Below are 24,367 nucleotides of genomic sequence, written 5' to 3'. Positions count from 1 at the left end.
TCTATTAATCAGAATGAATGCTAACCAGAATACCACATCTTTTCTAAACATGCAAGGCATCAGCAAACTTTCACATGGTAAGAACACACAGCATAAGAAGCCTACATATACACAGGCTACATGGACAACTACTCGCTCTCTTGGAAACTGAACAGTCCAATTCCAGGCTAACAGGGAATTAGTTTTTCAGCAACGCAGCTTACTGCAGTAATGAATTAAAACAACAATTTTTTTAGGGCTAGATGCTTGGCTGCTTGAGTTAGCCAGTGCGTGCATGTGTGCTCAGTGGCTCAGCCATGTTTGACTCTCTGTTACCCCATGGACTGTAGCCTGCCAGGCTCCTCTGTCCATGGGGTTTTCCAGGCAAGAATCCTGGAGTGGGTTGCCACTTCCTACTCCAGAGGATCTTCCCAACCCAGGGATCAAACCTGCATCTCCTGCACTGGCAGGCGGGTTCTTGCCCAGTGTGCCACCTGGGAATCCCGAGTTAGCCAACACTAGTTCCCAAACAGCGGATCCATAAAATGGATTTAAACTGCCCAAATTGATCCCTAAATTTAATATATAAGCCCTATCAATATAAAAACTGCCTTTTTCATAGAAATTGACAAACTGATCTTAATACTCTTATGACAATTCAAGGAACCCAGAACAGTCAAAACAATCTTTAAAAAGAACAGTTCAGAGACAGACATTTCCTGATTTCAAAACTTAACTACAAAGCTACAGTAACCAAGACAGCAAGGTACTGGCCTAAGGACAGAAATAGGTCACTGGATTAGAAATGAAACTCCAAAATGAAGCTCACACTCTTATGGGCAGCTGGTTTCTGACAAGGGTGCCAAATACTTCATTGGGAAAAGAATGGTCTTTTCAAAAATGTATCAGGACAACTGGATATCCTGGATGAAGCTGGAAGGATGAAGGATGAAGCTCGAAGCCTATCTACTTCACAACATACAAAAATTAACTCAAAGTGAACCAGAAACCTAAATGTGAAAGCTAAAATTATTCAACTCTGACAAGAAAACATAGGTGTTGATTTTCATAACCTTGGACTAGGCAATAGTTTAATTATGAAAGCAAAAGCAACAAAAGAAAAAAGCAGGTACATGAAACTCAAAATTGAGAACTTTGGTGCTTCAAAGGAAACCCACAAGAAAGTGAATCCACAGAATGAGAGAAAATATTTGCAAATCCTACATCTGATACGGGATTGTTACCCAGAATATATCAAAAAACGCCTACAACTCAAAAGCAAAAAACTAACTCCATTCAAAATGGGCCACAGCCTTGAACAGACATCCGTCAAAGCAGACATGCAAATGGCCAATGAGCACAAGAAAAGATGCTCAACATCAGTGGCCTTTAGGAAATGCAAACGAAAACTACAGTAGGACACCACTTCACATCCATGAGAATGTAGTTGTTGTTCAGCCGCTCAGTCATGTCCATAAGAATGGCTACAATCAAAAAGACAGACAACAGCAAGTGCCAACAAGGATGTGGAGGAACTGGAACTTTCAAACATTGTTGGCAGGAATGTAATATGATGTAACCATTTTGGAAAACAGTTTGGCAGGTCCTCGATAAGTTAAACACAGAGTTACCATATGACCTAGCAATTCCACTCCTAGGTGTACACTCAAGAGAACTGAAAACACTGTCCACACAAAAGCACGTACACAAATATTCACAGCAGCATTATTCACAGGAGCTAAAAGGAGAAATGTCCATCAACTGGTTAATAGATAAATAAAAGGCGGTATATATATACAATAGAGTACTATCCCACCATAAAAGAAATGAAGTTTTGATATAAACTATAATGTGGATGAAAACATCATGCTAAGGGAAAGAAGACAGTCACCAAAGGCCACATAGTGTAGGATTCCATTTGTATGAAATGTCCAGAACAGGCAAGTCCAGGAAGCGAGAGTGGACTATTAATTGCCTGGAGCAGAGGAGAGGGAGCAAAGCAAAGCGGCTGCTAACAGGCAGAGGTTTCTTTCAGGAGTGATGAAAATGTTCTGGAATCAGACAGTGATGACAGTTACACAGCTGTGTTTAAACACACCAAAAACCACTTAATGGTATATTTTAAAAGGGTGAATTTTATGGTAAAAGAATTATACCTCAATAAAGCTGTCATTTTACATTTTTAAAATTTATTTATTTTTAATTGGAGGATAATTACTTTACAATATTGTGATGGTTTCTGCCATACATCAACATGAATCAGCCATAGGTTGATGTCCCCTTCCTCTTGAGCCTCCTTCCCACCTCCCACCCAAAACTGTTATACTGAAAAACAAGTCAAATCCCTTTGACTACTAAAACCATCTGATGATTATGTTTCTTTCAAACATTATATACTTGCCTCATTTGTTAAGCAGAGCATAGGTGGTGTTGCTTTTGTGAATATACTCAAGGTCATCACTATGAAGCACCAATCACTGAGCAGCTCACAGACCTCAATGGTGTGCTGGCTACTAGCCTCTTACAGAGACCTCCAAACCTGCTCTCTCAGCCTTCAACCTGTTTGCTCTCCTTTTCCTTCCTCTTTTACCATGAGAAATCAAGAAAAACCTGAGACTAGATGCAGGAAGGATAAGAAGGAAAAGCAAACAAGTGTGCATTCAGTGGCCATACGTCCCTTAAGACATAGGCTGCTCCCTGTTTCCTCCTCCGGACCTCCGCCCTCTTCAGAGGCAACATCTCCAGACTCCCAGGTTTTGTGGTCCACGACAAGGGGAAAGGCAAGGAAGCCCACCCAAGCATGTGAACTGGGGGACACCTCAAAAGACACAGGCACACCCCGCCACAACTGCCAGTTCTCCCGAGAACCACAGGGCAGAGGCTGCCGGACCACGAGGCTGCCACGTGTACTGCCTGCCTCGTCACCACTGATTTACCCATACACGTGCCCGGGCAGGCTGAGGGTGCTGGGCCTCGTGGCTGGAGCCACAGTGAACATTTTCTCAGTAAAAAGTTTACTCGCAGGACTTCCCTGGTGTCTGACGGTTAAGAATCTGCCTTGCATATATACACTATCATATGTAAAATAGTTAAGTGGGAAGCTGCTAAATAACACAGGGAGTCCAGCCTGGTGCTCTATGATGACCCAGAGGAGAGGGATGGAGAGAGGAAAGGAGGCTCAGGAGGAAAACGACATATATATATACCCATATAATTATGACTGATTCGTGCTGCTGTACAGCAGAAACCAACACAAAATTGTGAAGCACTTTTCCACCCCAATTAAAACAAAAAAAGAATCCACCTTGCAATGCAGGGGATGCAGGTTCAATCCCTGGTTGAGGAACTAGGATCCCAACATGCCACGAGGTAACTAAGCCCGTGCATCACAGCAAAAATAAAAGATTCCACAGGACACAAAGAAGATCCTGCATGCTGCAACTAAGATCTGACCCAGTCAGATAAACAAATGATTTTTAAAAAAGAAAGGAATTTTTTAAAAAAGTTTACTCACTATAGCAAGTGAATGCAGGAAATCCATTCTGGGGTCAGTATTCTTCCTTTTACACAGTTTAACAGAGAGAGGTTGAGGCATCAGGACCCTATGCCATGGTCCCCTCCTCCCACAGTCCTTGGCCATGAGCCCCTTGAAGTGATCAGCAGACCAGCAGATCTGAGCCCACCCTCCTTCAGCGTAGACCAGACCAGGGTGAACCCCCGACCTCTGGAAACAAAACCACCAACTGAGAGCAGTCATTCCGACCCTCCGTCCGCAGAACTTTAAACACATGCCACAGAGACTGGAGTCAGAGGACAGAGAGCCCCGGGAAGCCACAAGGCATGGAAGGTATGAGCGAGACAGCGTGTCAGCGAGGAGAGACAGAGGGACCAGCACAGAGGGGAGCCGGCAGGGCCAGGCCCAGCCCCAGGCCCCAGAGTCCACTGCAGACTCCGCGGCTCACTCTGGTCTCCTTCCTGCGCGGCTGCGTGGCTCAGCTCTCCTTACACAAGAGCAACCTTCATGGCACCCAGCGGGAGTGCCCGCGCTCCCTGCGGGAGGAACCGCTCCAACTGCTTTCCCTCTGTGACACCAAGGGTGCAGGGCCCACCCTCTTCTGTACAAAGGAGCCTCAGAGCGGAGGACCACTGCGCGTTCACTGTGTGTGTGTATGTGTGTGTCCACACACACACGTGGCATGAGGTGGATTCTGAACCTTCATTTAAGGCACCACCTGCCAACTGAGAATAATGAAAATACTGCTACATATTTACTCTCAGCTCCTTATAGATACTTTTATCACTGGGTTTTATATTCATTTGGAGGGTGGTTTTAATCATGCAAAAACATACATAATGTAAAACCAACCACTTTACCCCTTTTTGAACATAAAATTCAGTGGCGTGAAGTCCACTCACGCTGCTGTTGTACACCATCCCTGCTCCCGACTGTTTACCTTGAAAAGCATCCTGAAAAATCCTGACTTTTTCATTCTTATTAAACAAATGATTTCTGTCTCTGCTCGGTCATCGAGCGACAAGGGCACCGAGCCTCCGGAGAGGTGGTGCTGCGGGAGGCTGGAGAGGAGGGAGCAGAGAACACCCGCAACCACTTGGAGCGGCCCCAGAGCAGCTAAATTCATCCTCGGATCCTCTAGACGTGGCCACAGAGGCCGGAGACTAAAAATACCTGGAGAGGACAGATAACAGCTGTCAAGGAGACTCAGCTCGGTTAGAAAGGTTGCCACTATCACCAGATTTGCATCAGAAGACAGCCGTGCGGGCAGCAATGGGTCATTTGGAGAATAATCAGATTCAGTAGAGAAAGACTGATGGGCCTCACCTCCCAGAGTGCCTGGAATAAATCTCTGGGCCTTGAATTTGGTCAAGTAATCCATGATCAATTTCTGGAGGACCCCTAGGATGAAAAGCAAGTACTTCAAAAATGTTGAGTACCCACTCGCTATCTTCCACTTGTTACAGCTTTCTTTGTAAGCACAACAGCCTATATCAATAAAAGTAAATGAGGAAGAGACCTCCATGAGAAGCTTCATCAAAGCAAATGGTTCAGCCAGCACACTTCAACATGGCAGAGACAGAAAGGATAAGGCAGTGTGTTGCCAAGAACACCGGGAACTTTCACTTGCCCCTCAGTATCTTTAAACAGGAAAGAAACGTCCCAACCCTGATGCCAGGCCTTGAGCAGCCCAGGGAATGTGCCCAAGTGAAGATGCAATATGATCAATTACAGTGGCCCCGCCGCAACTCCCCAGTCTACCCGAGTTTCTTAGTAGGAAGAGTCTAGCAATCAATACATCTTCGTAACAGTTATATTAATCAACTCCGGGAAATAAAGCTAAATGAATATAAATAATACTACCTCACACAGAAAATGTCTGAGGTTAGCAGACACTTTTGCATCTGTACTCATGTATTATTTAAGTCTATTTTTCCAAAACTATAAACTCTCATCCATATCAGAATAAAGACCTGAAATGTGTCACAGGGAAGAACTAAGCAGAATGAACATTTTTGTGCTGTGCATCCTTAACAACTTGAACAACCTTTTTACAATTTTTAACTCACAGCATGTTGACCTAAAGAGTTAAGCCCTCTCGGTACACCAGAAAGGAGGCGCCTCAGCAACCACGGTTCAAATTCCTCCTACACTAACAGCCTGAGCCAACACATTAATTCTTGACCTGGAGCAAGTACCTCAAAAGGAAAAGATAGAGTTACACAGGAAAAGACAGCTGCGTACCAGCACAGCAAGCCATGAAGCGAAATCCCACACATCCAGCTTCATTTTCTTATCATGGCAAGTCAGAATGAGAAGGAACTTTAGAGGTCGTCACCAGGACTACCCTCTACTCAACACGTGACTCCCCTTAAAATTAGGACCGACTAACTCATTATGCGAGAGCCGAAGCCTCAGAAAACCAAGAGGAGATGCTGAGCCAAAATGGAGAGTGATGAAGTAGAAGGGGGTGAGGAGGAGCAGGCCGAGGCCAGGGAGATAGGCTCCCCACACCTGGCCTGCAGAAGAGGCAGCCAGGACAGCAGAAAACGCACCTCCAGCCGAAGTCCCTGCTCCCGTTCCCCAGTGTTTCTGGCTACAGAAAGAGAAGGGATGAGCTGGGAACCACTATGGACTTGTTCTCAAAGCCACGCAGGAAAGAAACCTAAGCCTCCATGGACAGAGGATTCATCTAGCGCTGTTTGATTCAGGGTAAGACAAAAATGATAATGCTGACACCACAGCTAGACTGCCCAACATTTTGAAATCTGAGCTCCAAACCCATAACTTTTCATAAATCCTACAGCAGTCCACAGGAAAGCATGGTTTTGAAAATGAGGCAGTGTTTACGGAAACCCTATACCATTAAATATTCCTTTCTTCAATAGTATTCACAATCAGATTCCTTCCTGGAAATTTATTTAAATAATTTTAAAACGATTTAGTTCTTAGAGAAAATAATAAACGTCATTTGAGTCAGTTTCAAATGCTTATTCATGTCTACTTGCTCTCAGTTTTTTTTTCTCGGAGCATCTACTTAAAGGAGAACACCAAACAACAGACTACAAATCTCTGTTCCCCATCGGAGAACTTGGGTCATCCGAAAGGAACACAAAGCTCTCGTTTCATTTAGGGCTGTGAGAAGACAGTATCTCTGAGTTCTCAGGAGGTTTAAGAAGTCATCTAGGGAGAAACACTGGATATCAATCAAAACGGTTGCAGTTCGAATCATCTCTAACCATAAATTGTAACTGAGCTAAAATGATTTCTAAATATAACACACTTTACTTCTACATGTTTCTTGGCAATTAAATAACTGGAAAGTCAACAAACCCCTAAGAAACCAGAGAAAATGAACTTTTTTCAAGCTCGCCATTCATCAACTACAGGAGGCCCGAAAGATGCCAGCCGCTAGAGGTTCAGCCTCCAGCCCGGCCCTGCAGAGGCCAACTCCAAACAAGATTTCTTCAAGAACTGCTCTCAGGCAGCACTAAATTATAAGCAGTGACCTCCCTGGAGGAGAAGTTGGAGTCGACAGCTACAGGAGTGCATGATCGAGGAAAAGGAAACCCAACTCCGACACAAGGACGGCCATGCCAGTTACATAACTATAATCACAACATATTGAAACTCTAGGTATCAAACAGTTATTTAAAATATTTCCAGAGCAATGGAACACCGCCCCCCACCAAAAAAAAAAAAAAAAAGAACCCAAGTGCATTCCAAAAGTAATCTGTGTAGAATGTAATTTAATCTGGAGGCCTAACCTCTCTGAAATAAAGCTCAATCCTCCAATTCAGTCAAATTACAACAGGAATGCTACATCATAACAAAGGCGCTACAGCACAGCACCCTGAACTTCATGGGAGAACAAAAATGTAGTGTCAATATGTTCACAACACAACTCAATCCACAGAATCATGAGATAATTAAATTGACTGTTTTTAGGTTTCAATCTGTTTCGCCAGAAACCTTGTCCAAACTACACTGATGCAAATCAGCATGAGCAACCATGGCTCCATCCAAACAACTCCAGCAACTTTTGTTTTACCTTTGATCGCTGACTTATGGGCTGACTGATGGTGAACTGATTTGTGCATGTGCCAGACGTCAGCTCAGGAGCACAGAACAAGAGAAGAGATTTGGAAGAACTGAATTCATGAATGAAAACGCTGACGTCATAGTTCAGCTTCCAGCAGAGCTCCAGGTAGTCTACAAAGAAACAGTGCATCTTTGGGGATGTTAAATCACTAGTCATTTACTAAAGGGTACAAGATAGAAAAGGGCTTCCCAAGTGGCTCAGTGGTAAAGAATTCGCCTGCCAATGCAAAAGACTCGGGTTCAATCCCTGAGTCAGAAAGATCCCCTGAAGAAGGAAATGACAACCAGCTCCAGTATTCTTTGACTGGAAAATTCCATGGACAGAGAAGCCTAGTGGGCTACAGTCCATGGGGTCACAAAGAGTCAGACAGGACTGATGACTGAGCACACACAAGAGAGAAAAAGCCCTTGCCCAACATAAGGGAAGGAAAAGAAGAGGTGGGGCGGGGGGAGGAGGGAAGGGACAGGGAGAGAAAGAGAGAAAGCCAAACTAACAACCTTTTCCCCGAGACCAAACATGAAAAATACACGGTGTATATGCTACAAACAATCATCACTTCTAAACCATGGAAATATTTCATATTATTGTTAAAAGCACTATTTTTTAAAAAAATATGGTTAGCTATGTCTCTAAATAAGAACATAGTCTCATTCCCATCTTAAATCTTCCTCCCACCATGCACCATCACATTCAAAAAAGAGCACACCATATAGATTAGTTCTTCACTAAAAACTACCTGGCACTGCCAAACCACGCCTAATTTTGAGCAATTCTTAATATAACAGGGAGGGACTCAGTGATCTCAGGCAAGATACTGGAATTTTTATGTGGGGGGCGGGGGGAGAGGAATGCTTTTATCTAATGATGGAATATAAACTAATAAAAAAAGATAGATTATAAAAATTTGATTTACTTACAACTATTAAGAACAGCCAGTGTGCAGACTGTCTACATTTTTCATCTCCTGACAGAATTTAAAATACAACTAGCAATACAAACCTCTATAAAGTTTAAACATAATTTACTAAGATCCTTTTATTCAGGACACTTAAGTGATTCCTAGAGTCCTAATGTTTCCCGGGAAATTTAAGATTACATTCTTAGAAAATAAGTGACCCTCAGAGCCTCAGTAACCTCTCCAGAGCACAGAACTAGAAGGACATTCTCTCTTCTTTACCATTCATGTGGCTTAAAATAGCCACTCACCCAAAATGGACTTTTTTTAAATTTCAGCAGTAAACAATTTTGCCAATAAACATTTTGAAAAGAAGATCTTATTAAGTTAAAATGCAAGCCTACCGGTTTTATCTGTAAATCCAAAGTGTTAAAAGAGATCATCTCACATTTTTACCACAAATATCTTTGATAGAGCATCACTACCCCCTTGTGGATTCACAATAAAAAATCCTTATCTTCAATCTTCACTTTTAAATGTTTCATTCTCCTGAACTTCCATTAAAGTTTACATTCTCTTCACTAAGGGGTTATTTTATTTCAATTACTTTTTAAAAGAGAAAAAACACTTAACAGTTTAAAATCACCAATCCCATCAACTTCTTTATCTTCTAAGCATCCCCATTTCAGGGACTTTTTCTCATACAATAAGTATATTTGCAGATTTCAACATGGTAATCATACCAACAATCCATTTTTTCCTTAGGATACCTAAATTTACACTTACAGTCATCATTTTGAGATTTTTTTTTTTAATATAATGGGTAATTTCTTCACTATCGCATTTTTTCTTTGATAATTTCCCACTTTATACCAATTTCTTTTTATCGCTTCCAAACGGTTTGATATCCATGTGCCCCAGAAAACCAGTGGGGCACATACATCCTCAAGAAGAACTTTTCAGATAAGCATTAAAAGCCAAATCTTAAGTCTTAAAAAGACTAATTCTTGATTGTACTGCTGTACCCTCAGAAATGTTTTCTGGCCATCTAAATCAACCCTGATGAAGGAAAAAAAAAAATATAGAACCTGGCTTTCAAAACTAGAAAAAAAGGCTTTCTTTCTTTTCATTTTCTGTTTTCTAGTTGCATGAGTGTCTTTGGCTGCAGCTGCATGCCATTCTAATGTAAGACAGACACATACTGCTAAATGTAAACTTAAATAACTGGTTTACCACTTGGTATAGATACTAGATTTAGCCGGAAGAATAAATCACCTCCACAGTTAACGTGCAGGCTCCAGACGTCTGAGTCCTGAAGGGTCAGACTCCAGTTTTGGGGAGTCAGCGCCTCATTTTCTCACAGATGTTGGACACAAAAGCAGGGACCAGTGATTCACTAGTCCCATGAGAAGACTAACTCCAGTATTCATTCTAACGGCTAGGGAGAAATAAAGGAGGAAGGATCATCCACTTAACAAGTGTTTTTAAGTGACTAAAATACATGATCTTACCTTGTGGTAACTGCTAAGGAAAGACTGGAGAGAGAGGCCTGGTCTGTTAAATGACTGAATGCTCCACGTCACCTGCTCACCCCACCAGAGCCTGTCTATGCAAAAGAAGCAACTGACAAGGTGCCCAAAGCCAGCAGCTGAGCCACGAGGAAGGGGGTCAGAGCTGGCCTTCGTGGCTTCCTTTTCGGGGATTCATTCGTTATGAGTGCTGGTTTTAGATTTCAGAGGGAGAGAAAGGGAAAGAGGGTATTTAGATGATATTAACAAGTGAGATCGGGGGTGAGATTAATGCCACTTAATTAGCGTCCAGGTGGTAGCATGTTTGAAACTGTTCCGAACTCAGCCTTGAACATTTACTTCAAGGCACATCACTATGTGCACTTGTAACTACAAAACCACACTGCACAGAACTGAGCAAGGAATCAGCCCCAACCCAGCACATCTTCCTCCTCGCAGCCACCCTCTGCTAACACTCTCAGAAAGGCATGTGTTGGTTACCTGTCTTGAAGGGCCTTGCTAAATCTTAGGAGTAAATAAAATGTGACTGCACTTTTCCAAATGAGCAAGGGACTCATATATGACAGAACATGCAATTCCATCAAGAGTGAGCAGAACACACACAAGAACCACTTCAAAAATATCTCTGATCATTCCATCTTACGAGATGTCAATAGGCTGAAAGTAAATGAACCCTCTTTAAAAAAAAAAAAAGGGAAGTAATGTGGCTGACACTTGGCCTCTCTTTGCAGCGGGGTACATAATATTTCTTTTTTAGTCCAAGGTAATGAACTAAAAAATGCTCAGGAAGCATTACCAATCTTTACACAAGGAGGCCCATGACCTTCTACAAGCAATGGCGTTCAAAGCAGAAAGATGCAACAGAACCTTAGAAATACACAGCCAGCATACTGATAGGGGAGAGGAAAAAAACACCCTTTACTTTGTCCCATCACATAAAAAAATCGAGGATTGCTGTCTACTGTCAGTATATACAAAGAAACACTTTTCTTACAAACACATGACAAATATTATGGGATGGAAGACCATCCATATGTCTGCAAGTTCCCCTTTCTAACGACAGAACAGCAATACATGTTAATCACAGGACTGATGGCCACGACATCCATGGATGGCACAAAATCCAGAGATCTGATGACGTCTGATCAACTAAATCCTGAACTTGATTAGATATTCTGAAAATAAACAAAAAGACAAGACAGAGCCATCACATGCTGTAACGCAGAACAGGTCGTGAGTGACCATGCACTCTAACTCATGTTCTACGGACAGAGAAGAGGAGCCAGGACACTCTTTACCCTCACCCTCAGAGACACCAAAGACCACAGAGACAGTACTGTAAAAGGCAGTGACAGTACAAGACCCCACACCACCTCCTGGATGGAGGCCCCAGATGGGAGTCTAGACTTGCTGGCTCTACCCAAAGAAATGTATCATTATCAAGCCAAAGAAAAAGAAGGAAGTTGGCAGAATGTAGCACAAAGAAAAATTTCTAAAATCCCACATGGGGAGGCCCAGGCGCTGGAAGGACACAGTGTTTCAACAAGGATGCTGTCCAGTCACAGATATGACCATCACCCCTTACCTTGCGGCTTCAATTCCAGTCCATCTCCCTACCAAGAAGTAGCACTGCCTCTCACTACAGGACAAAAAGAATTGTGGGCATCCCTCTTTAATGACAGAAAGGCTATAAATACAGCAGATCTACAAATATTTTTTTTTTAATAATTATGAGAAGGGCAATAAAGAAACCTTGTGGGAAGAAAGGGAGGTAGGATTTAAGTCATCCAGAATATCAAAAGAAAAAAAAAAAGGTCATGGTAAGTGATTCTAGAAGATACAGAACATTTTAGAAAATGGTCTGTGATAATGGAAATTCAAAAGAAACACACATCACCTGCCACCACAAAAAATATTCAGTCCCATCTTCACATGGATAAAGGACCCCATACTATAAGAGTCTTACACAAGAGCTCTTCTTAAGAATGAAATACTAGCAGAATTGGTTTCTACAGACACTGGAGAGGGGAAATCTGATTTAAAATAGGAGGGAAAGAAGTACATTTCAGATTAATTCTTTATTATTACTGTCACCACTATATACACCAAACCTACACCCCATAACACTGAAGCTATGACCAAAATAAAGAAAAGACACAAATAACAGTACGTTTAAAGAGCGTAAAGAATTAAATCACATAATAAGGAAAAACAGTAATAAGTATACCAGATACCTGGCCTAAGAACAGTCACTAGAATGAGGCACAAAATTTAGATACAACACTTTCTGGTAGTGAAAATGTGACAGCAGTTCATACATTCCTTACTATCTGATGATATGAAATGTTAACCTTAAGAGAATATTATTCCTCTTCTTTTATCACTGTTTTCTATAAAGGACATATATGATCTCATATTCTCCACAATACTTACTATGCTGCTCTTCAAATGCTACACAAGCATCAACATATATCTAAATGACCTGAAAGTTACACCGAGACAGTTAGAAAGAAGATTGACTACTTTTTTCTACACGCACACCCACACCCACACACATACACCCCACACACTGTCTGAAGGAAAGCTGTTAAGTGCTTCTCCCAGTCTGCCCTCCACCCTCTCCACCACCCCCACTCCGCAGGGATGGGGAAGAGCTCAATGGGATAGTACACTGCTAGAGTATGCCTTTGTAAGATTACAATCCAAAAAAATTAGAGTTCACAAGAGAATTCCTTGCACGAATATATAAAAAGACAAGTATAAAACAAACTGAAATGTCATGCTCACTAAAAACCAAAGGAGACCCCTATGGTCTCAAATAGAGTCACATAAACCCTCACCCAACACAGACACACACAGAGACAGAGACACACACAGACACACACTCCTGCATGAAATACAAGCTCAGTGAAGGGCTCTAGGATGAACGCACTAATGACGGGAACATGGATGTAAAGACAACTTCTATCCAAAAGGCTAAATGCAAAGGTCCCACAAAGGAGGCAACAGGCACAACCAGGAAGTGAAAGGAAGAGGACACATGAGAGTCACCTTCTGTTGTTTTTTCCACGAGGAAATTGGAAAGACGTACATCTGCACAGAAAGACGTGATTCCCCAAAACTTAGGAGAAGGGAAACGAAGACTGGCCCAGAGGAAAGAGGAATGGAGGCAACATCCAGCCAGAAGATGGGCACTGAGAAGCAGGCTGGAAGAAATACAATCCCCCAGGCACGGGGGCCACACCCAGCATAAACAAGAGCTAAATAATGCCACATGCCTCTAATAAACAGGTTATTTTAAGAGGAAAGCCTAAAAACTAAAGAAACGGAAAACGTGGATGAACAGGATGTATAAAGATGTCTCAAAGAGGAGGCAAGAGCAACCCTACCCGTTTGAAAAGGAAAACCGGACCCACTCTGACCTTGAGTAGAGGTTGCTGCGTACACATCAACATTCTGAAGCCACTGAACAAGGAGATGGAGAAACTCAACATTTCCCAGATGCAGGATAAGTCAGATCGTCCAAAAGGTAAGGGAAGAGATGTCCCATGGGTCACCCAACCTTGTCCAGAATGCTGGGCAGAGGGGTAAGGGGTGCAGGGGAGGGGCGAGGGATGCTCTAACAGAGAGACATAAGAGAAGTCCATAAGAGGACAGAACCCGTCTAGCCCGACCGTACACTGGGAGGGGAAGACTGAGAAGCTGAGCTCTGATAATCTGTGAAGACAGGTGACACAGAAAGCACCAGCGCATTAAACTCACAGAAAGGAACCTAACTTCGCACACTAACCTCGAGTGTGTTCCTCTAACTTTAGCATTTTCCTCCTACTGCCCGCAGATGGAGCGCCCCAGAGGGCAGGGAAAATTCCAAAAGGCAGGCGGCGTTACTGGGCAGGGCAGGAGAAGATCCAGCACTGGAAGGGAGAGCAATCTGCTGGGAACATGCCAACACAGACAGCAGGTAGTCAACGCCTGTTTTCCCGGGTCCTTAATACTATACCCTAAAAATACACAATCCCATCAACTGAATATAGAGGCAGGCAGAATAGAAACAGCACAAAAACTTTTAAAAACCAAATTAATCTAAAAAAAAAAAGGAAATTGAGGTTAAAAGCACAACTTTCAGATGTTGAGTATGATGCCCACTGGAGAGCTCATTACTGACTGAGGGGCAAGGTTGTAAAGTCAAGGACTGATGTTGAGCCATCCTCCAGGTAACTGCCTCCAGACTCAGTAACCCAGGTGGAGGGGCTCCTTACTAGAAGAGCTCTTCAAGGACCCCCAGTGCAGAATCCTGACAGAGTTGGGGCAGGGGGATGGTGGTGATGAGGCTCCATAGTCAGCCTGTCCCAAAGTAAGATTCAGCTGATGAATGAGGCAGAAGCAACCACTGGAGCTACAGAAAGGAGGGGCCCTGAGCCAAGGGGAACCGGCCAAATACACAAACTGTGCGGCTCAGAGAAAACCTGGAGGATCATCCCTCCCACCCTCTCACAAAGTGTCACAGGCCCTCCCAAAGGTACCTTTTCCTAGCATGCACAACCTCTCTCAATTATTTAAATGGCCAAAATAAAATAGTGACGTATTTATGGCTATTCATTCCTAGTTCTGTCACAGAAACACATATTCTTCTCACCGGCTCCTATCCTTTGCCTAAAAATACAGGAAATCTCTCTCGCCTACACCGCAGTAAAGAAGTCGAAATGAGAACTTTTCACCCCGTGAAGGATCAAGTAGGGATGACCGCTTAAATTCAGAATGCCTAAGTCACGGCGGGCAGGGGTGAGCCCTCTACACTTTGCCTATTCAGGGACCTGGTGAACATTCAGGATGTCATTCTGCTTATTCTGTCCAGTACAAATGACAGAGGAAAGAGCGGCAAGAAGTGGCCATTTATCAATGAGTCTTCAGATTCCTCTAAGTTGAAGAGTTCCCAACAACCGTGATGCATATCTATGTCCTTACACATTAAGGTCCCCATATACACCCAAGATGTAGAGATAGTCATCTAACCCTTTCAACTTCCTGTATAAATGTAATGAATGTAATTCCACCTATAAACATTTGCCTGTATGTGTATAAATATAAACAAATGCATAGTATCCTTTTTTTTGCCAAAAGAGAACCAAAGCCACAAAAAAATAGAAAGCCTCTAAATTTCCCCTTCCCTGAAACCTGTAAGCTCGAAAGAAATGTTTGGATCCCCCAAGAGACAACACCAGGACCCAAGGAAGGTTCTAGTACAACAAGGAGCACACTAGCAACCTCTTCCCGAATGGCATGTGGGCGACATGGGTGTCTCCACTCCCTTTTCTGGATGGAAAGGCATATGGCTTCTTCTTACCCAGCCAACATGAATACAATTTAAGAAAATTAGAAAAAGTCAAGGTAACAGGCTCACTAAATATGGCTGACTGGGAAACAGAAGCCATAAGGAGGATATGAGTTCTCTTAAAAAAGAAATGGGAAGTTTATTTCCAGGGAAGGTTCAAAGTCTCTTGAATGAAAGATGTACGAAGTCTGGTTCTCAGTGCACAGAAGACAGTAATCATGAACACCCAAAGCCAAGGGCACAGGAGCCTCTTTCGGGGAGGGGGGGGCGCAGTGTCAATGGATGAATGCTTCCCCCATCTAAGAGCAAGAGTAAACTGGAAGCAAGAGCAGACCCGTGTCCCTCAGACACAGGCTCACTGCCGGGACCCCTTCTCACTCGAGTACCAGGCACAATGGAAGCCCTGCCCTACATCTGATGGGGCAACAACCCTCACCCAGAGGAGGAACTCCAAGAAGACGGACAAGACAGGGGAGAGAGAGAAAGGGGGAAAGGAACCCTGGAATGTCCAGTTCCTCCCAAAAGAGAGAGAGAGGGCAACTCAAAGGGTATTCAGGAAATGAGCTCACCCCAACCCAGGAAAGTGTGCGGAGAGGATGCCTCCTCTGTAAGAAGTGTCTGCTTTCCTATTTAGAAATGACTTCAGAGCTGCCCAGGCCCCTACGACCCACTGGGAGAGGGAGAAGAATAAGGGGAGCCCGAGTCCCCTTGTCCTGGCAAAAGGGTCAACAGATGGTGTGCAGAGGCCCCAAAGATTCCACAGAAGATGAGAGGATGAGGCGGACCCCTCTGCCAGAGGAGGATCAGGGTCACAGAAGGTAAAGGGCAAGTGAGTATGGAGAGCCTCACTCGCCGTAGAATCGGAGACCCCACCCTCCTGGGCTGCGAAGGGGCGCAAGGGCAAGAGTGGGATGGGAGCGACTGCTAGGGGCGGGGGTGCTGCGCAGGCCCCCTCCCCGGAAGGGAAGGGGGAGGGGTCACAAGAGGCCCTTCTGCCCGGGGACGCTCAGCAGGAGAGGGTCCCCCTGGTGGGGAGAAGCGCGGGGACCCCGCCGGCTCTGGGAGGCGCCCACGGGGCTCCAGGGTGAGGCTGAACAGAGTCCGCCCGGCCCCGCCGCCGAGAGCCAGAGGCGGCGAGGCTGAGCGCCGGCCGTGCCCCGACGGGAACCGGCCCGGGGCAGCGGGGCGCGGGGCCGGAGGGGGCCTGAGGAGGATAAACTTTCCGCCCCGCGGCCCCCACCGGCGCGGGGGGCGGGGGGCGGGGGCCGCGCCGGGCCCGGGAGCGGCGGGGATGCCCGGTCCGGGTGGGGGAGGCGCCGGCCCTCCCTCCGCGGCTCCTCCTCCTCGCTGGGCCCGGCCCCCGCCCGCCGGCCCCCCGCCCCTCCGGCCCCAGCCCGCCCCCGGGTGGGGGTGTGCGGCGCCGCGCTCCGCCGCCCCGCGAGTCACCTCAGGACCCGGCCGCGCTCCGCCCCCCCACCCGCCGCCCCCTCCCCGACCCGGGGCGCCCGCCCGCCGCCGCCGCCGCCGCGCCCCCGCGCTCCCGCCCGGCGCCGCCGATGCCCGGGATGTCCGGCGGGGCCGGGTCCCGCTACCCGCCGCGCCGCCCCCAGCCCCTCACGCTCCGGCTCTTACCTTCCGGCTTGTTTTCGGCAGCCATTTCCCCTCCGCGCGCCACATCCTCCTCCTCCTCGCGACCGGGACCCCGAGCGCGCGCCTCGTACCGCCGCCGCCGCCGGCCCAGCCACCCCGCCGCCGCCGCGCACCCGCCCTGGCCCCGCCCCGCGGCCCACGCACTGCATCCGTTGGGCCGTGCGGCTGCCACTCATCGCTCCCACCACCAATCGCCCCGCACCAGGGGTCTCACTACTCTCCGGGAGGAGCGTCCTATCCATCCGGCCCATTGGCTGGTCACCACCCAACGGAATGAAAGGATTGGTCAAGAATCAACGCCCCCTCCCCACCCACTCCCAGGAAAGCCCGCCTTCCAGACCTAAACAAAGCTTTCCAGTGGCCAGAGCCCGAAACAACTGCCCAATCAGAAAGGGGCCGACACGGAATATTTCCTCGAGGCCGAGACGTGGCATTTTGATTGGGCCTTCCTACAGTGTTTCCCAGGCCGTCCAGACCAATCAAAGGGGGTTCCCGGAACTCGGGAGCGGCGAAGGGAAGCCCCGCCCCCGAGCGTGACCGTCATGAGGAAGGCGCTCGCTTATTGGCGCGTTGGGGCTTTTCCCGCGTGCTCCCGGGGCTGAAGGACGTTCCCGGGGAAGCCGCTGCCGGCGCGTGGGGTCCCGGTGGCAGTGGAGGACGCAGCGGGATCTCCGGGATCCCTCAGCCTCCCGCTTCCGGGGGACAGCGGGAGCCATGGGGGCTCGGGGCTGGCGTCCGCCGATCGCAGCGCTCGGGAGCCGGCCGGCTCGGGAGCCCGGGCGTCGCTGCGGGCCGTGGGGGGTGGGGCGCGTCTCCGCAAGGCCCCGCCCCTTCCCCCTCCCCCCCCGTCGACGCCCCGCCCCCTCGGTCCGCGCCGCCGCGGCCCCTCGCGCGGGTGCCCGGCCAGCCTGTGCCCGCCGTCGCCCGCCCCCGGTGTGCTCCGTTGTCCCCTTTTCTAGCGGCTTAAAATACTGAAACTTTATTTTGGTCACGTTGGCCATGTGACCCGCAGAGCCGATGACTCATAGATGCCTGTCCCAGGATGAGGCCGCCGAGCAAAATCTTAGAGAAACGTTGAGCCTCGGCGAGCCTGCTCCGGAGGGCGAGGCGAGCCAAGTTTGCTTCCCTCCTGGGTTCACATTCGTGGCTTTCCCGAGCGAATATTCCAGCGTCCACCGTACTCACGCCCCGTGCAAGGCGAGGAGACCAGCGAGGTTTCAGTCGCGGAGACAGAACCCAGAAGCGGGTTAGGGGCCATCCTGGGAGGGGAGAGGGGACGGACAGACACACCGCTGCAGCTTCTCTGCAAATCCGTCCACACCTAGGAAACCAAAACACACTGCACAGAGAAGCCTAAAGCCAGAGGAAATGGCAAAGATGAAAATGCCCCGTCGCAGAGAAATTCAGGAATTGTGCACGTGGGCAGGTAGTACCGGAAACAAAGGAGAGGGCTGAAAGCTCCAAGTTTAAAAAAAAAAGGAAGAAAAGTTGAATGAAAATCAGAGCTCCAACCCCTCTGTGTGGATCTTGTACGGTTTGCAGTGAGAACCTTTAAATCCTCTACATTTTATTTTGTCCTTTTCTACCCGTGGATGACAACTAGCAGGAGCAGCGCAAGGTCCTTGTTTGAGTATTTTGGCACCAAGTTGACTGTCAGAGTGAATTTTGCTCCAGTTGTAACAGCATGTGTTCTTTTTCTTGTCTTCTCAAGTGAAAATTTCTTGTTTCCCAGAAATAAAAATGTTCCCCCCAAAAAAGTTTTGCTTTAGAGATTAATTCTTCAACAAACTTGCATTTTATGAGGGTCAAAAAATGCAAAATTTTAACAACGAGGGCACAATATTTTATCGATTAGCGTTATTAATAGCACCTGTGTTGGCGATTTGTGTGGTGAAGCATATTCTTAAAAGTGCCGGTGGCGTTGAAAATTAATGTAACCCTTTTGAAAAGCAATTTTACAGTATGTATTAAAAGCCATAAAAAACGTCTGCATCTTTTGACCCAGTAATCTTACTTCTGGGAATCTATTCTAAGGAAATAACACTAAATGCCAAAAAAACTATATGTGTGAAGGTATTCTTCACAGGATCACCATATTTATTACAACAAGAAAAATGTGCTAATGTTGGATGTTTAGTAAGTAAATCATGTTGTATCTATACAAGAGAACATCATGGTAGTCACAGACATTGGAAACAGAAAGGAAAATTTACTCATTGCTAGTTGCGGTGGGGAATAGTTTTCCGGAAAATGGCATTCTGTTACATGTGATGTGATTCTAGGTAGAAAAAAACTGCACTTTCAAAAAAGACGTGATAAACACCCAAAAAATGACATTTGGGAGATTGTGAGTTTTTCTTATTGTCTCTATTTTCTGTAATATAACTACAGTGTTATATAATTAAGATATATATTTAAATCTAGACTTCCTTGGCGGTCCAGTGGTTAAGACTCCATGCTTTCAATGCAGGGGGTGTCAGTTCCATCCCTGGTCAGGGAACTAGATCCCGCTTGCTGCATGGTGTGGCCTAAGAAAATTTTTTAATTTAAAAACTATAAATAAATGTATATATTTAAGTTAAAAATAATTCTTTCAAATGTTCACTAGAGACTAGACACTGTTAGATGCTGAGGATGTGAGGTTGAATAAGGTGGTCTCCCTCCAAGGGGTGCAAAGCCTAGCGGGGTTAACATATGTGAAAAACAGCAGGTCAAGTGCAATGGGGATCCTATCACCTGGGCCTCAAGTACAGCCTGTAAAACTATAGAACAATACCGCTGTAATCGCTAATTTTTTGTTTAGGAAAATGTAGTTATAAAAGGTATGATGGATGTTAACGTGTAATGGTGACTGCAGTCATGAAGTTCAAAGACGCTTGCTCCTTGGAAGAAAAGCTATGACCAACCGAAACAGCATATTAAAAAGCAGAGACATTACTTTGCTGACAAAGGTCCGTCTAGTCAAAACTATGGTTTTTCCAGTAGTCATGTATGGATGTAAGAGCTGGACCATAAAGCTGAGCACCGAAGAATTGATGCTTTTGAACTGCAGTGTTGGAGAAGACTCTTGAGAGTCCCTCCAAGGAAATCCAACCCGTCAGTCCTAAAGGAAATCAGTCCTGAATATTCATTGGAAGAACTAATGCTGAAGCTGAAACTCCAATACTTTGGCCACCTGATAAGAACTGACTCATTTGAAAAGACCCTAATGCTGGGTAAGACTGTAGGCAGGAGAAGAGGACAACAGAGGATGAGATGGTTGGATGACATCACCGACTCAATGGAAATGAGTTTGAGCAAGCTCCAGGAGTTGGTGATGGACAGGGAATCCTGGCGTGCTGCAGTCCGAGGGGTCAAAAAGAGTCAGATATGACTGAGCAACTGAACTAAACTGAAGGTGTAATGGGTTTCTATTTTTAATGAACTAATAAAATATTTTGTATGTCTATACAGCACATACACTACAGGTAAATCATGAAACAAAAGCTCAGGACTTCCCTGGTAGTCCGGTGGTTAAGAATACACTTTGCAACGCACAGGATGTAGGTTCAATTCCTGCTGGAGGCAACTAGGATCCCACATGCCAGGGGGTAACTAGCTGCAACTATGGACCCTGCTTGCCACAACGAGAGATCCCAAATGACCCAAAGAAGATCCCATGTGCTGAAACTTAAGATCTGATGCAACCAAGTAAATGAATATTTATTTTTAAAAAAAAAAAAAAACTCTTCAGCGTCCTCAATTATTTTTAAGAGTGGAAAGGTATCCTGAGACCAACAAGTTTAAAAGTCTCTGGACTGGAGAATGAGATGTTTTGGGGGGGGGACTGGTTGGCTGGTGTCCTAGACCATTCCAACTGCTGTAACAAAGCTTCAAAGACTGGGTGGCTTATAGCAACAGAAATTTACTTCCCGCAGTTCTGAAGGCTAGAAGTTGGAAGTCCGGGAGCTCCTCACATGGCAGAGAGAGGAAGTGAACTCTTTCATGACTTAAAAGAGCACTAACCCCATCATGGCATCCCCCTATCATGGTCTCATCTAATCCTAATCACCCCCCAAAGGCCCCGTTTCTTAATACCGTCACGTGGAAGGTAGAATTTCAGCACATGGATTTGGGAAGAGGGGGACACAAGCATTCAGCCCATAACAGCTGGTATTTGTCTTTGCCTGGGAGGGTAACCAAGAGATGGGTATTTTTAGTAGGGAAAGTGGCCTGTGTTGCTAGAAAAAAAAAAAGCTCAGTTAGAAGGGCTGCCCTGGTGATCCAGTGGTTAAGACTCCACATGCCAATGTGGGAGACATGGGTTCGGTCCCTGGTCCAGGAAGATCCCACATGCCTCAAGGCAATGAAGCCCATGTGCCACAACTACTGAGCCTGTGCTCTAGAGCCCGAGAGTTGCAACAGCTGAGCCCATGTAACACAACTTCTGAGCCCGCGTGCCTAGGGCCCAGGCTCCACAAGAGAAACCACCACAACGAGAAATCTGTGCACCAGCAACTAGAGAGTAACCCCGACTGCCCCAACTAGAAAAAGCCCACGAGCAGCAGCGAAGACCCAGTGCAACCAAAAATTTTTTTAAATAATTTAAAAAAAAATTTTTTTAAAGAACCCAGTTAGAAAGGAGAGGAGTCAGAAGACACGCTGGACACCCCACCGTCTGAATCCTTGCCCATTTTGGCCTTAATGTTCTTCCCAGAAAGGATGTTACTGTCCAGGACCAGATGGACATACATGAATAATGGGAATATTAAGAAGTTACTTTTCTACCTCAAAACTACTTGTAAAAGAGTGTCCTTTCCTGGTCAGCATTCTGAAGTACTTAAAAGTGACTGTTTATTATTACTGCTGATGATAATAACAAAAGTGCTTGGAGGAATTCCGCTCAATGTTATGTGGCAGCCTGTATGGGAGGGGAGTTTAAGGGAGAATGGATATAGTATATGTATGGCTCAGTCCCTTTGCTGTCCACCTGGAACTGTCACAACATTGTTAATCAGCTATACTGCAATCATTGCAGACAGTGACTGCAGCCATGAAATTGGAAGACACTTGCTCCTTGGAAAAAAAGCTATGACAAACCTAGACAGCATATCAAAAGGCAGAGACATCACTTCGCTGACAAAGGACCATATAGTCAAAGTTACTGTTTTTCCAGTAGTCTTCTATGGATGTGAGACTTGGACCATAATGAAGGCTGAATGCCAGAGAATTGATTCTTTCGAACTGCGGCGCTAGAGAAGACTCTTGAGAGTTCCTTGGACAGCATGGAGATCAAACCAGTCAGTCCTAAAGGAAGTCAGTCCTGAATGTTCATTGGAAGGACTGATACTGAAGCTGAAGCTCCAATGCTTTGGCCACCTGATGCCAAGAACTGACTCATTGGAAAAGCCCCTGATGCTGGGAAAGATTGAAGGCAGGAGAAGGGGGCAGCAGAGGATGAGATGGTTGGATGGCATCACCGACTCAATGGACATGAGTTTGAGCAAACTCAGGGAAATAGTGAAGGACAGGGAAGCCTGGTGTGCTGCAGTTCATGGGGTCTGAAAGAGTCAGACACGATGGAGCAACTGAACAACAACTATACTTCAATACAAAATAAAAAGTTAAAAAAATAAAATAGTAGAAGTGCTTGGACTTGCTTCCTTCAACTCCAGTTACTGAAGTTCCATGTTACTGGGTTGGGAGAGGAAAGCTAGGGCTGAACTGAACCCATCTGAGAGCTTAATGACTCCTACAAGGGCAACTCACCAACACAGGATGAGGAAGAAATAATTCTTCTGTTTATGCCTTCCTTAGATTTGAAGGGGCTGCATTGTAAAAAGCAATGACATTTTAAAGTCCTGATTTCAAAAACTTTCTCCCCTTGCCTTTCCTTTAATTAATTCTTTTAATTTGGAGGTAATTGTAGATTTGCATGCAATTTTAGGAAATACTACAGAGCTATCCCTTGTCCCACTGCCTTTTCAGGATAAAACATAATGAAAACTTGTGGGCTTTATTTTTTTTTTTCTATCACACTGAACGGCACATAGAATTCCACAACCGGCGATCAAAATGACACTCCCTACAGTCGAAGGGCAGACTCTTAACCACTGAATCGCCAGGGAAATCCCCTTGTGAGCGTCTTAAAAGTAACCTTTCCCTGATATTCCTTGTTTTCCCTATCCTGCAAACCGTCATCTTGTGGCCTCCCCACATCTGTTCAGGAACTCTGTCAGCTATTGCTATCCCAGAATATCTACCATTAGCATACAGGAGTAAAGACTTGTCAGATACTTGCAATATAAGGAGCTATCTGGGCCTAGTAGGCCTGAATTTCAGGTCATTTGAAATGTGATTTGAACATAAAAGTTCTGATTTGTGGGCCAGGAATCTGTTGAAATTTTGAAATGAATATGTGGTTTCCCTTGTTCAATATTACCTAAGTGTAGTAAGAATGAACAGTAGGTCTAAGGACCAACCACACCACTTCTGTTGGTTTTATTTTCCTTTTAGTATCAAAACCAAGAACCTTATCCATCACAATAGGGGATTCAAGAGATGTTTAATGGAATACTACTCAGTCATATAAAAGAATGAAGTAATGCCATTTGCAGCAACAAGGATGGACCTGGAGATGATCATACTAAGTGAAAAAAATCAGAAAGAGAAGGACAAATGACATGTGATGTTATTTATATGTTGAGTTTAAAATGTGACACAAATGGATTTATCTGCAAAACAGAAATAGACTCACAGACCTAGAGAATAGATTTGTAGTTGCCAAGGGGTACAGACAGTAGAGTGGGGGAGAGATGGAGTGGAAGTTTGCAATTAGCAGACGCAAAATATTATATATAGGATGGATAGACAACAAGGTCCTATGGTATAGCATAGGGTACTATATTCAATATCTTATGAGAAACCACAATGGACAGGGAAGCCTAGCATGCTGCAGTAAATGGGGTTGCAAAAAATTGGACACGACTGAGCAACTAAACAACAAACCACAATGGAAAATAATATTTTTTTTTTTTAAAAATATGGAACGCTTCACGAATTTGCGTGTCATCCTTGCGCAGGGGCCATGCTAATCTTCTCTGTATCGTTCCAATTTTAGTATATGTGCTGCCGAAGCGAGCACGGAAAATAATATTTTAAAAAATAATGTCTATATATGTATTTAATATAACTGAATCACTTTCCTGTGCATCAGAAATTGACATGACATTGTAAATCAACTATCCTTCAATTAAAAAAGAGATGTTGTCTAAACAATAGCTATAATCATAAAATCTCTCCCTATCACCCAGCTATTGCATAAAACATACCTGAGTGCACCTGCTCTCTAGAGACCCTCCTTGGAGTTACAGCTCAATGCCTTTGA

At 45.2% G+C, this 24,367-nt stretch overlaps 1 protein-coding gene and 1 non-coding gene across 2 annotated transcripts in view; both read right to left on the bottom strand.

Moving 5' to 3' along the window:
* Window positions 1-17,134, bottom strand: part of LOC122451782 (calmodulin-binding transcription activator 1-like) — a 77,901-nt gene extending 60,767 nt beyond the window's left edge. Inside the window, exon 1 of the mRNA XM_043484689.1 lies at window positions 16,984-17,134. Within this exon, the coding sequence (XP_043340624.1) occupies window positions 16,984-17,028 (45 nt within the window). The 5' untranslated portion in view covers window positions 17,029-17,134. The remainder of the gene's footprint in view (window positions 1-16,983) is intronic.
* Window positions 17,135-24,017: 6,883 nt separating this feature from the next.
* LOC122452681 lies at window positions 24,018-24,124 on the bottom strand. Its single transcript, XR_006272829.1, has one exon. It is a non-coding gene; the product is annotated as a U6 spliceosomal RNA (small nuclear RNA).
* Between the last annotated feature and the right edge of the window lie 243 nt (window positions 24,125-24,367).

The sequence above is a fragment of the Cervus canadensis genome, chromosome 13, assembly GCF_019320065.1.
Source record: "Cervus canadensis isolate Bull #8, Minnesota chromosome 13, ASM1932006v1, whole genome shotgun sequence".
NCBI classification, from domain to species: domain Eukaryota; kingdom Metazoa; phylum Chordata; class Mammalia; order Artiodactyla; family Cervidae; genus Cervus; species Cervus canadensis.
Note: the sequence above shows the minus strand (reverse complement) of the source record. Positions and strands in the feature narration are given on the sequence as shown.